Below are 14,528 nucleotides of genomic sequence, written 5' to 3'. Positions count from 1 at the left end.
TTTACAATTTTTATATTGTCCATACGTCTTTTTATCCCATTCGTATTAATTAGATATATATTCTTTCCTTCTAAATGATACGAATGAGCTTTCTTAAGATAACTTCTATACTGCTTCAAAATCTGGACACATACAAATATTGCAACATAATTTTGATATACATGTATCAAATCACTCAAAAAATGTCTTTGTTGAATATCGGAGCAAACGCCTGTCATTGTGTTGCGTTTGAATACACATCTGTGCACACACATTAAACTTTGGTTTCATTAATCAAAGAATATATCAAAATTATCTTAATTCAGTATATCATACGAAAGAAAGTATTGTTAAAAAACAGAGCAAACACCTGTCATCATGTTGCGCTTGATTGCAATTCCGTACACAATCATTGAACTTTGGTTTCATTAATTAAAGAATATCTCAAAATTATTTGAATTCGGTAAATCATACGGAAAAGCCTTTGATAACAAACTCATTATTTGGTCAATATGTAGATAATATTACAAAGATATTCATTTCCGTTTTGTATTGTTTGGACTGTGTGATTTAGTTGGCAATCAACCTGAAATAACATGGTTTTATTTTTGTTTTCCAAAAAAAAAAAAACCAAAATTTACTTAGGTCGATGCAACTATATCGTCCAAAATTTTATCTATAAATTCGTTTTTTTTTATTTCAAACTCAAGTTAAACTAATATAAAGTATTCCCTATGTTTGAGGAGACCGGGTTCTCAGTTCATTGGGCGCCAGACCGTTACAAGAAAACGAGTTTTTTTTAAATTTTTCCTCAAGACCACAACGTGCTTTCACCTGAGGCAACGGGAGTGGTGTATTAAATGTTCTTAGAGTATTCTGGACAATTTTCTTAGGGCTGGTAATGTAAATAGCCTCTTTCATATGTTCTTCTAACTAGTTCCAACATTCAGTTAAATAAAGCTTTATAATTTGTCGATTTTTAATCATTTATAGCCGACGTCTTGAAAGGGAGCAATGATCAGCTGTTTACCACACCGGACAGAGATAACGACAAAAAGAATAGATACAATTGCGCTGAATTACGTCGAGGGCCATGGTGGCACAAAGCCTGCACCTGGATTAATCCAAATGGCTTACACGTATATAACTATCTGACATCAGAAGAAGTGATGTATTGGCGGAGCTTTTTTGTCAAATCGGTTCGTGCTCCAATGAAGACTTCTAAGATAATGTTGCGAAAAAGTCCTTAACTGAGTTGTTTCGATGCGATAAGACTTTGGGGATAAAGGCGCGCGAAGCATTGTTTACAGATCAAGGCTTCAATGATTAGCAAGAAAGTATTCATATGTAAATACATAGTAAATATATTATGATAAAGGAAGTTTTCATATGTCATTATATACTGTAGTGCATATATAATGATATAATTACATACGGAAACTCTCTTTTCCGTTTGTAATTATATAGTACAGATATAATGATACAAAGAGAGGGTTTCGTTTGTAAGTATAAAGTACATACACAACGATACAGAGAGAGAATTTCCGTATGTAAATACATAATACATATATAATGATACAGAGAGAGTTTCCGTATGTAAATACATAGTACATATATAATAAGAGAGAGACAGAGACAGAGACAGAAACAGGGACAGAGACAGAGATACAGAGAGAGAGAGAGAGAGAGAGAGAGAGACAGACAGACAGACAGACAGACAGACAGACAGACAGACAGACGGAGACAGAGAGACAGACAGACAGACAGACAGACAGACGGAGACAGAGAGACAGACAGAGAGAGAGAGAGACAGAGAGTTTCCGTATGTAAATACATAGTACATACATAACGATACAGCAAGCGTCCATATGTATCTGTGTAATACCTATATACAGCAAGCGTCCATATGTATCTGTGTAATACCTATATACAGCAAGCGTCCATATGTATCTGTGTAATACCTATATACAGCAAGCGTCCATATGTATCTGTGTAATACCTATATACAGAAAGCTTCCATGTGTTATAATATGGTACACATATAATGATACAAAAAGAGAAAGAGTTTCATTGGAGATGTTAAGACTTTTCGTGTCCGTGATTATAAAATATTATTCCATTCCTCGGTATGTCGGTTGGAAAAAATTGGAAGGTTAATTTGGATGTTAAGCCGATTCCGAACTCTTCTGTCTTGTGTTCCTGGTTGCTAGAAAGTCCATACAAACGTGTAGCCTAGCGTTATCATACTGAAATGCCAAATGCTGCCTGCTAATGAAAGGTACAGCATACGACATAAGGATCTCATCTCGATAGGGTTCAGCAATTAAGTTCCCGTTAATGATCACTAAATATGTCGTTAACCCATAAGTCATTAACAGTATTTGCAAAACGTCCACTCGACGACGATACACACACTGACGGACATCTGATCGAAATAACGTAAATCGAGATTGCTCCGGTCTAGTTACATGAGCGTAAATTTGAATGTCGCAGTTTATTTCTCGATGTATTTGGGTGAATTAGGGTTTTGAATATTTAATAGGTTATTAGGTTACTTTGTATACGGCTATGTTCATTCAATGCAACTTTTCTACAATTAAAGAAGTTGTATTTCTTTATCCTCCATTTATATAGTGTACATATGTAATTGTATAGAGAGTTACATATGTAATTGTATAGAGAGTGTACATATGTAATTGTGTAGAGCATACATATGTAACTATATATAAAGTGTCCATATGTAATTGTATAGAAAGTGTACATATGTAGTTATGTATAATGTGTACATATGTAGTTATGTAGAAAGTTTACATATGTAGTTATATAGAAAGTGTACATATATAGTTATATAGAAAGTGTACATATGTAGAAAAAAAAGTTCTTGGTTACGTCACGTTATTCTGTTAATATTTAACATGAACATCGTGCGGTTTTCCTTTGAGAAACCTCTGTAAATATTCTACTTTTGGTATAACCATCAATCTATTTGCTATATTTATATTTAATATATTTGTTCGGCGAAATGGGTATTGTCACCTTCTTGCCATTTTTTCGTTTGTGTTTGTTATACGATGTTAAGATTTCAAATATTTGACTTGTACAAAGATGTTATAGATATTGCACTTTTTTTTCTCAAATAATGTTATAATTATATTAGAGGTAATGACTTAGTTATCAACATTTTAAGCTTAACTGACAATCTTTATTGCTATCAACAGAAAGCTACATCATTGTGCCAACTAATAATTTAAGACGTTGGATCAAAATACACCTGATCGAGTTATTAAATTCATTGTTTCGGAAACGTACAAACCATATGTTCATAATTCAAATCGGCACGGGGGATTTATGTGTAAATAGAACCAAAACCATTACGCGAACATGAAAAAACATTTAACTAAAAACACGATCTAGTTCATAAAAAATCGTATCTAATTTTTACGCAGCTTATAAGAAATAAATCATTTAAAAATGTATGCGCTTGGAAGAAGCTTGATCGTTTGTCAATCATCAGAATTAAAATATGCATTGAATAAAGAGAAATCACCAAACGAAATAAAGTGTTTTGCAAAAAAAAATAAAAAATAAATAATTCAATGATCATAATGAATAAATTCAGTCATATGTAGAAATATGAGAGTTGATTGATGCATCAATTTGAAGCATTACAATGTCTTGATATGGTATCTATGGTGAATTATAATGTCAGAGCTCTGCAGATAAACATTATATTGTGCGCTGTTGCAAGTCCTCATGTGCAATTCAGTGCAATCATATATTTATTTATGGCAGCTATATAACTTGTTCAGAAACTGAAGCTTGTTTTGTTGCACATCACGGGAAAAAACAACAAGGTATTGGAATGTTGTTAAATGTCGTTTTATTAATGACATTTATAATTGTGACACTGCAAGTGCGCAATTTTTCAATGAATTCAAATATGATGTATATCATAATATTATAAAGTACAATGACTTCTGTTAATATGTAGCATCAAAAGATGGGATACATAAAAACAGGCACAGTGCACAATTAAACCAAAATACACTATATGTAAAGGTGCATACAGGCACATAGCTAACCGCATAATATAATTTGCAAGTTTGATGTCAAGATATCGGATAAAAAAATAGAAACGAAGTGGATCAGTATGTCGAAATGATATTAATGTCTGATTTATTTAATGTTATTATCATGTTTCCTAATACAATATACAATTACTAAATATACATTGTTGGTATATGTGATGCATGTCAGAATGATACAATTTTGTATACAGAAATGTCTTTTTGATATCTAGAAGAATGCAGATCACAACATTCATGCACGTCAGATAATATTAAATTCTAAACAAATGTAATACAGTATATTTCAATTTCTACTCAAGTTGGACTCAATGAAACTACCAAACTTAATCTGTTTCATTTGCTCATGAATTTGACCAGATTAACACTGAACAGTGCATATGAATACATGGTTAAAATCCTTCCGCGGAACTATTTCACTTTTTATACATTGTTGTTATAAACATAGAACAATTATTAAAATTATCAAAATGATAATGTATTCTTGTATTTTATGAAAGACCAGATATGCTAGATACTTCTATTTTGACAAAATAATGCTGTTTTTAATCCTAAAATTGCGGACTATTTTACTCGACCGACTAGACATGCACAATCCGGAACTCCTCGGGCTTTTCCCCATTTGGACTTGCACAAGCTTCTAGGCAGACTTTTCTATTAAAAAAACACACCAAATAATTGAAATATAAGGATTGAATCTTGAGTTGGTCGATTTCATGGGGTCATGAATTGAGTTGCTCTTGAGACAAATTCAGCATGAACTGTTTCGCAGTTCATTAAATTTGTCTCAAGAGCAACTCAATTCATGACCCCATGAAATCGACCAAATCAAGATTCAATCCTTAAATACAAAAAATACATAATGGGATGTAATAGGACTTGAAATACCTCCTTTATATACAATGTCATCTTTATGTATATATCAGTGTGGTAGTTGTATTATTATTATCATCTTTAATTTTACAATGCTTATTCGTTACAATACAGTTTAAATCTTTTTGTTTTAAGAGTTATCTTTCATAGAAAGGTCACGTTTATATTCCTATTCGACTTCAATGAAAACACATTTGACAACTAGTAAACACCTCAGTTGTACTCAAAGGGATAATTTAGCTATAATTATGTGTCATTGTCATAGATAAAAACATGTCATGCTCCAGAACTTTTGATTTTTTCTACAGAAATGATCAATCAAAGGGGGGAGGGGGTAATTTTAACTGATTTTACGCTATTCAACCATTAAAACTTGTAAGAGCTCTTTCCTAAGCTACTGTTAACTGGTTAGTATCTCAAATCCATTAGAAGGAGACAAGTCATTCTGATTTAAGGAATGAAAAACAACAAAAATACCCTGTATTGTTAGAGAAAGTTTGTTTTTTTTTTTTTTTTTTTGTAAAACGAAATACCCTACATTGTTAAAGAATTTTTTTTTTTTTTTTTTTATTTTTTTTTGTAAAACGAAGTTACAGATATTTACTGGCATATACTTCAAACAACAAACTGTATGGCAGTGATAAATGCGTGTTATAAATCATCGTTATTGATTTAATAAAATAAAACTCATGTTAGTTAAAATATATATTATATCTAATATTCTAATTCAATTGATTCTGTTGGTTAGAATCACATCACGTGACACGGTACAACACCTGAATAGCATTAATGATAGCCGGTCGATATATTTTTTCATGTTAATAAAATCATGTATCGACCTTATCAAAAGGCAATATGGAGTGAATGCTATCAACTAAGGGCCATAGCGGGATTTTTTTCTGTTGAATGATAATGGAGTCCTGTCCCTTAGTTAATTTAAAACTATTTCGAACTATTGAAGCGTGAGAGAACCTTATCCTAAGGTAATGTTAAGTGGTGTTAACGTGGTAATGTTTACTGATGTTAACGTGGTAATGTTACTGATGTTAACGTGGTAATGTTTGTTGGTGCTAACGTGGTAATGTTAACTGATGTTAACGTGGTAATGTTAACTGATGTTAACGTGGTAATGTTTACTGGTGTTAACGTGGCAATGTTAACTGATGTTAACGTGGTAATGTTAACTGGTGTTAACGTGGTAATGTTAACTGGTGTTAACGTGGTAATGTTAACTGGTGCTAACATGGTAATGTTAACTGATGTTAACGTGGTAATGTTTACTGGTGTTAACGTGGCAATGTTAACTGATGTTAACGTGGTAGTGTTAACTGATGTTAACGTGGTAGTGTTAACTGATGTTAACGTGGTAATGTTTACTGATGTTAACGTGGTAGTGTTAACTGATGTTAACGTGGTAGTGTTAACTGATGTTAACGTGGTAATGTAAATTGATGTTAACGTGGTAATGTTAAATGGTGTTAACGTGGTAATGTTAAATGGTGTTAACGTGGTAATGTTAAATGGTGTTAACGTGGTAATGTTACCTGATGTTAATTGATGTTAACTTGGTAATGTTAACTGGTGTTAACGTGGCAATGTTAACTGATGTTAACGTGGTAATGTTAACTGGTGTTAACGTGGTAATGTTAACTGGTGCTAACGTGGTAATGTTAACTGATGTTAACGTGGTAATGTTTACTGGTGTTAACGTGGCAATGTTAACTAATGTTAACGTGGTAATGTTAACTGATGTTAACGTGGTAGTGTTAACTGATGTTAACGTGGTAATGTTTACTGATGTTAACGTGGTAGTGTTAACTGATGTTAACGTGGTAGTGTTAACTGATGTTAACGTGGTAATGTAAATTGATGTTAACGTGGTAATGTTAAATGGTGTTAACGTGGTAATGTTAAGTGGTGCTAACGTGGTAATGTTAAATGGTGTTAACGTGGTAATGTTACCTGATGTTAACGTGGTAATGTTAAATGATGTTAACGTGGTAATGTTAATTGATGTTAACGTGTTAATGTTAAGTGGTGTTAACGTGGTAATGTTAATTGATGTTAACGTGGTAATGTTAACTGGTGTTAACGTGGTAATGTTAACTGGTGTTAACGTGGTAATGTTAACTGGTGTTAACGTGGTAATGTTAACTGGTGTTAACGTGGTAATGTTCAATGGTGTTAACGTGGTATTGTTAATTGATGTTAACGTGGTAATGTTAAATGGTGTTAACGTGTCAATGTTTACTGGTGTTAACGTGGCAATGTTACCTGGTGTTAACGTGGTTATGTTAACGGGGTAATGTTTACTGATGTAAACGTTGGAATGTTAACTGATGTTAACGTGGTAATGTTAACTGATGTTAACGTGGTAATGTTAACTGGTGTTAACTTGGTAATGTTAACTGATGTTAACGTGGTAATGTTAACTGGTGTTAACTTGGTAATGTTAACTGATGTTAACGTGGTAATGTTAACTGGTGTTAACGTGGTAATGTTAAGTGGTGTTAACGTGGTAATGTTAATTGATGTTAACGTGGTAATGTTAACTGGTGTTAACGTGTCAATGTTTACTGGTGTTAACGTGGCAATGTCACCTGGTGTTAACGTGGTAATGTTAACGGGGTAATGTTTACTGATGTAAACGTTGGAATGTTAACTGATGTTAACGTGGTAATGTTAACTGATGTTAACGTGGTAATGTTAACTGGTGTTAACCTAGTAATGTTAACTGATGTTAACGTGGTAATGTTAACTGATGTTAACGTGATAGTGTTAACTGATGTTAACGTGGTAATATTTACTTGTGTTAATGTGGTAATGTTAACTGATGTTAACGTGGTAATTTTTACTTATGTTAACGTGGTAATGTTAACTGATGTTAACATGGTAATGTTAATTGATGTTAACGTGGTAATGTTTACTGATGTTAACGTGGTAATGTTAACTGATGTTAACGTGGTAATGTTAACTGATGTTAACTTGGTAATGTTAACTGATGTTAACGTGGTAATGTTAACTGATGTTAACGTGGTAATGTTAACTGATGTAAACCTGGCAATGTTAACTGGTGTTAACTTTGTAATGTTAACTAATGTTAACGTGTTAATGTTAACTGATGTTAACGTGATAATGTTAACTGATGTTAACGTGGTAATGTTACCTGATGTTAACGTGGTAATGTTAACTGGTGTTAACGTGTTAATGTTAACTGATGTTAACGTGGTAATGTTAACTGATGTTAACGTGGTAATGTTAACTGGTGTTAACTTGGTAATGTTAACTGGTGTTAACGTGATAATGTTAACTGATGTTAACGTGGTAATGTTAACTGATGTTAACGTGGTAATGTTAACTGATGTTAACGTTTGCAGAAGTGGCGACATATGATCAGGAGTGAGACCCAATGTACTCTCCATCTTGTAGGTGAAGAACAATTGTAAACAAATATGAATGGCAAACTGCTGGAATAAGATGTATAGGAAAGAAAACAAAGGGTCACAACTCTTCAAGTTAGTGAAAATCCAACCCTTTATTCAGTTTGTGATCATCTGTCATTTGAGAATGTGTTCCTAAACCAAACTCAACAACTATATTAGAGCTTGTCAGTGTCTAACTTCCGGTGTTCGGCTAAGAGGATACTCTGAATACTCATTAATTAGTCTCAACTAAGGTATTTGACCTGCCATAAGGTTAGGTTGCCAGATATATTGATTGATAAAATCTGACATTTTGTGTATTGATCAACCCAATAATGCGATCCGGACTGGTATTTGTATGACATTATATAATGTCATGGTGATTATCGATTGGTGGATCAATAGCGATTTAAATTCTAAATCGTTTAGCCCTCATTAGGCCCCGACCATCTGCCCTGAAGGGAGCCACACCCTCCGTTTATATAACATTATATCTTATTTGTCCGCAATTATCTTGACCGAATCTCATCAAAATCCATTTGGTCTTTGAGGAGTATTTGTAATGAAGAATATAACCTCTGTTCCCCTATTGAGCCCCATCCTTTCGGCTTCTGTGAAGCCACACGCTTCATTTATACAGCATTGGATTGTCATTGTCCAATGATGCTCAAGGTCAAATGTCATTGAAATCCATTTAGGCGTTCCGGTCTAAAAGCGTCTTCAATGGTTTGTTGATAGACGACGGATGGAAGACGGATTGCAGACAACGGATGCTGTGCAATTACATAAGCTCATCGGCCATTTTTACAGGTGAGCCTTAAAAAAGGAGTGGGAACTTTCAAGTAATAGATACTTTATTATGTAAATTAAACAAAGCGGAAATTACTATAACAGTATGTTCATTGGTGATTGAGTAATCACAATGCGGGACTCGAAACTATGTTAACTATTATTGATATTGAAACATTCGTAACATAATTGGCATATATCGCATAGCACTGAGGGCAATATGGGAGTTAATGGACTGGTCAGCTACCCAAAAATATGTACATGGACCTTACCTTCGGTCAATATAATTTTTGAGGGCGACTGACCTGTTGATAAACTCTCGTATTGCCCTCAAAGCCATGCAGTATTTGTTATAATATACCGAATCTATCCAATATGAACACATCATATGCAATAAAAACAGACCATTAGGTATTCATTCATAAACAATTTAATCTGTAACAAAACAGTCAATCAACAAAAATCCTGAGAGTTCCTTAGAAATTAATAAATTAATTTTTTTTTTGTAATTATTTAATTGTTGTAAAAGTTAATGTTACAATTATTCAACACCATTCAAGGAGCGTTTCTGCTGTATCCCGCTCCCTGCGAACTGACTGAAGAGTACACAAAGGGATTTTACTCTGGTATTATGACGTCACAATATATAGCGTCGACCCGTTGTCCTTGACTCCGGGCCTATATATAAACACAGAGACTGGAGACTACTTAAATCATATATTCATGATACCTACATGTGATATGTAATTGTTCAGTAATTACTCGATAATTACTCGGTGGCCGAGTGGTTAATGTGTCCCAACACTTTAACACTAGCCCTCCACCTCTGGGTTGCGAGTTCGATACCTTGGTGGGGCAGTTACCAGGTACTGACCGTAGGCCGGTGGTTTTTCTCCGGGGACTCCGGTCCTCCACCTCCAAAACCTGGCACGTCCTTAAATGACTTTGGCTATTAATAGGACGTTAAACAAAAACAAACCAAAAAAACGAAATCGAGATATGATCTCATCTCACAATCACAACTTTACAGAATCAGATGTAGCTTATTAAGGGAATACGTTTCGTTATCCTAAAGTGACGAAATCGAAAGTTTCTTGCACATTACTCTTATCATTGTTAAGTGCACGTACTACAACTCTCTGAAAACGCAGCACAATTACGTTTCACAATCTTCATAGCACCATTGCTATGTGTATTACACCAACGCCGTAATACAGAAACTGTCCCTGTTACGTTAAGAGTATTTACATTTAATCATCCTTATGATAGAAAGATTGTAAAAGTCACATCAATGATATATACACTTCACCATACTTATATCACAAGACATATTTCAGTCACATTTGTGTTATATATGGATTGAATAGATTTTTTTTAATTTTCATTGCGGCTATGAATACCAGAAGCTAGCTACATATCCCGTGGCGCGCAGTAGCGCGCCTCGGAGGATATGTAGCTAGCTACTGGTATTCATACCCGCAATGAAAATTAAAAAAATCTATTCAATTAATATATTTACATAACCTTGATTTTAAAAAATTATATCGAGAAAACGAGACATTTTATTAAAAAGAAAAATTTGACATGTATACGACGAAACGCCAAATTATTAGAACAGCCGGGAGATCCCGCCTATGCACCACGCCATTGTTTTAATGTCGTTCCGCATTTTCCGGTCTTTTTTGTTTAATTTTGTATAAAACAAAAAGAAAGAAGTATTAAAGTAAAAAATAATATTAAATACAATCATTCAATATTTTTAACACTTATCCCGTACCAACGTTATCGATCCAAGGGAAGCTACTCTTCCTGTCTTACTGTCGATGGCGTATTAATATGACCCGATTAATCAGGTGATTTGCACGAGAGACAATGTTTCATACGGGTTTCATAGTGTATTCATGGCCATATGTTTGTTGTTTTCACTTGGTATGTTCATATCAGCAAACCACATTAGGAATGTAAATATAAATATTTCCCATACTGAGACATCACAACACATATTTCAGTCATATTAATGTTATATTCCTTCATCATAACGATATCAAAACACATAATTCAGTCACAGTAATGCGATTTTCATTTCACCATATTGATATCACAACACATACTTAAGTCACATTAATGCTATTAACATTTCTCATAATGAAATCGCAAAACACATTCAGTCACATTTATGCTATTGACAATCCCACATACTGATATCACAAATGCTATTTACATTCCTGATACTGATATCATAACACATATTTCAGTCAAATTAATGCTACAACACATATTTAAGTCACATTAATGCTATTTGCATTTCTCATACTGATATCATAACACATATCTCAGTCATACGGTTGCTATTTACATGTCACCATTCTCATAACCAAAGAAAAAGTCCAGTTGGGTTATAACTATTTACATTTCCGAATCCCGATAACATTGAAAGTATATGTCCAGCTACTTTGTCACTATTAACATTTTATTTTTGTCACAACATAGGAGCTCTTTCAGTTTAAGCGTCAGCATTGAGGCTATGTTTGTGAACTTCCAGCAAAGTTTGTTGAAGCAGAACCTCTAGCGTAGCTAGGCACATGTCCATTGCTGTAGACAAATGTATCCATTTCAGGACATGGTGGCAATCTACAAACATATTAAAGCCTAATATTTTTATTTCAAGAGTGATATCATCCACATGTAATACATTTCCAATCTGATACCGATAATATTGTCCGTTAACTACTGTTTGAATAATACGCTAATTAAATTTGAAATTTAAACGAACATCCAAGTCATACAACAAGGGTTTGCTAAAAATAAAGCTTAACTAAACATGGGGAAACTGCAATGTATGTATGATCATAAGGCGTCTGGTCAGGACAGAAATAGTTTTAGCAATGATATATATTTTCTCGTGCAAATGCATTTACCTATACAGGTAGTAAAACAGTGATGAGGGCGCTGGTGTCCATTTCGTATTCCTGCATCGCCAACAAAATGACGTTTACAGTGGGGCGAGGCTTATTATCGTTGATGAATGCTTCTAACATGGCTTCGACTTTTACTCGGCTTTTCTTGTTAAATGTAATCGTCGTCAAAGTCGTCTATCTTTTCAGGGGTGAATCCGAGCTCAAGGAAAAGATTGAAGTATTGCTTGATGTCTACATATTCGGCAATGACTGCGGCATCACTTTACAGAGAGGCGTGTTTGTACCCAGCCCTCCGGCAAGGATCCATCTAAAAATACAACATTATGTCAAAACGTATCGTAATCGTATCCAAAATTCCAAAATTAAAAATTAAAAGATAAACATAAAAAGGTGAAAGTGATTAAAATAGATATTTCCTCGCCATTAATGTTAAAAGAAATCTTGGAAATTCACTTTTCAAAAGACAAAAGGGCGATGCAGGTGTGCTTCGCAGCCATTGCACTTGTTCAAACATTAAAATGATCTTTAATGTAACAGTCAACTGATGATCGGTTACTCCTGAAATTATTGATTAACAAAATATGATATTTCGTTGACACCTGCTATGTATCTAGTCTGTGGATTCATAACTTGTTAGAAATCGTAAACCGGGACTTATTCGATACCTTTGAACACGGTAGCCCTGTTGCAGTCGAAAATTGTGGGAATCGTCGAGGGATCCATCCCATGCAGTGACATTGCATCAGCTACAGAAGATACTGTAATGTCTCGCTTCATTTTTTGAAGTTTGATTAAAACCTTTGTGATGCGGGATCTAAAGGCAAGGTGTCGGTTCTCTTCCATCCCCTGTTCAAGTGTCTCCATACGACAGTTTAGTTCCACGAGGAACATCTGGTAGGACTTGCCGATGTATCCAGAAACTCTTCCGATTTCTTTGAAGGAGAGGTTTCTATCGGATACAGCATTCGCACTGTCTGCAACATGTGAAGAACATTGAATATCAAATACTAACTGATGCTTGAAATAAGGACCAAAAGAAGCAGATTAAATTAAATTTGCATCTTCCTCATCAAAGTTTTGGAAAACGTCTACTTACTCGTCTGACGCGTTCCAGTTTGCTCTGCCTGCAAAATAGAAACAAACCTTGAAGAACAATAGAACAATCACTGATAAATGATGTTGACAAAAAGTAAATCAGTCCGCGAATTACATGGTTCGTGAAATAAAACAAGATTTCAGTATCGTTTTTATTTACATAATTCATATTCTGATGTTATAATTACGATTATGATATATATATATACCTTTTTGTCTGGGTCTTTGAACCAGACGTGAAGATCGTCCATATCAAGCCATCTGTTCCCATTCGAACTGAAGCTTTGAAGGCGTAGCTTCTGTCGGAGGTCATCCACTTTTACCATCTTGTCACCGGATGTGAACCTGAAGTCGCTGTGGAGGTAAAATTGAAATCCTAGATGACTTTGGTGATTCGACTCGAGAATATGTCGGAGGAGAAATTCGAGAATGTAGAGTAAGTTTACCCCAGCTCCTGTTGTTGATGATTTGTCCGTATCCTTCCTGAACATCGTGATCTTCATGGCATTGTCCCTGCAGTTGATTATCATGTTCCACAGGCAATCCACGGTCAGGCAAGCGAAGCCGCGGTAAATTGATTTAAAACAACCTTGGTCATATTCATCTAATCGCTGGAATCTGTGGATGCAGGAGGCAATCATCTTGTCCCACACTGCCTGTGGGATGAATGGATTGTTGAATTTCAGACAAAGTGTTGAAGTTGTGACTGTATCAGGATCATCAAGTACATGATGAATCACCTCGGGATTCGCTGTCTGTAGCATACTTGGAACTATGAAGTAATCAACCTCGACGTTTGGATCATCTGAAGTTGGTTTCGCTACGAGACTAAGAGTTTCCAAGACAATGTAGAGTGCTTCTTTGTCTTCGAGGAATCTTTCCTCCCAAAGTTGTGTGATGAATTCCATTTGAAGGACGCCGGACTTTTCGTATAGTTTCCCATTGAAGTTTCATCAGGGTCGATAAACTGGTTTTAAACTTCGGGTCTGTGATTATAGCTTTAAAGGCATCAATTGTCCATTGCGGTTGCAAAACTATAAATGGACTTTTCCCATGAAGATCAAAGCATTGGAATGATGGTGTGAATTTCAGATTTCTGCAAAAATATGTGAATTTGAAATTTAATAAACCACATCAACGAATTAGTAATAGCAAACGCATGTTTGTGATATTTCTACTCACCTAAGAAAATCCTTGATTTTTCCTTCTTCTAATGGAACTGGTAATTTGCGGTTGAGTTTAATCAACTCTTCATATGTCAGGATTATGTGCCCTCTTTGTTTTAGTCGCAGTAGCTCGTGCTCTAATGCGATCCATCTTGCTGGCACCGCCTTTTCCCACTGTGACTGAAGTGGAGCGATCTGTGT

General features: G+C 34.6%; 1 protein-coding gene across 1 annotated transcript; it reads right to left on the bottom strand.

Annotated features, from left to right (window-relative positions):
* Window positions 1–11,422: 11,422 nt before the first annotated feature.
* Window positions 11,423–14,181, bottom strand: LOC117315561. The gene is made up of 5 exons (XM_033869800.1): window positions 13,371–14,181; window positions 13,163–13,190; window positions 12,732–13,040; window positions 12,067–12,373; window positions 11,423–11,779 (listed from the first exon to the last, which is right to left on the bottom strand). The coding sequence occupies exons 1-4, from the start codon at window positions 14,067–14,069 to the stop codon at window positions 12,324–12,326; spliced, it is 1,086 nt and encodes a 361-aa protein (XP_033725691.1). The 5' UTR covers window positions 14,070–14,181; the 3' UTR covers window positions 11,423–11,779; window positions 12,067–12,323.
* Between the last annotated feature and the right edge of the window lie 347 nt (window positions 14,182–14,528).

The sequence above is a fragment of the Pecten maximus genome, chromosome 17, assembly GCF_902652985.1.
Source record: "Pecten maximus chromosome 17, xPecMax1.1, whole genome shotgun sequence".
NCBI lineage: Eukaryota > Metazoa > Mollusca > Bivalvia > Pectinida > Pectinidae > Pecten > Pecten maximus.
Note: the sequence above shows the minus strand (reverse complement) of the source record. Positions and strands in the feature narration are given on the sequence as shown.

Excerpts from the sequence above, each read along its gene's own strand:
- LOC117315561 (XM_033869800.1), bottom strand. The coding sequence starts at position 14,069 with ATGGAATTCATCACACAACTTTGGGAGGAAAGATTCCTCGAAGACAAA. Across the intron at positions 13,191-13,370 it reads TCAAAGACCCAGACAAAAAG|GCAGAGCAAACTGGAACGCG; the intron begins GTATATATATAT and ends TCTATTTTGCAG. Across the intron at positions 12,374-12,731 it reads CAGGGCTACCGTGTTCAAAG|ATGGATCCTTGCCGGAGGGC; the intron begins GTATCGAATAAG and ends TTGTATTTTTAG.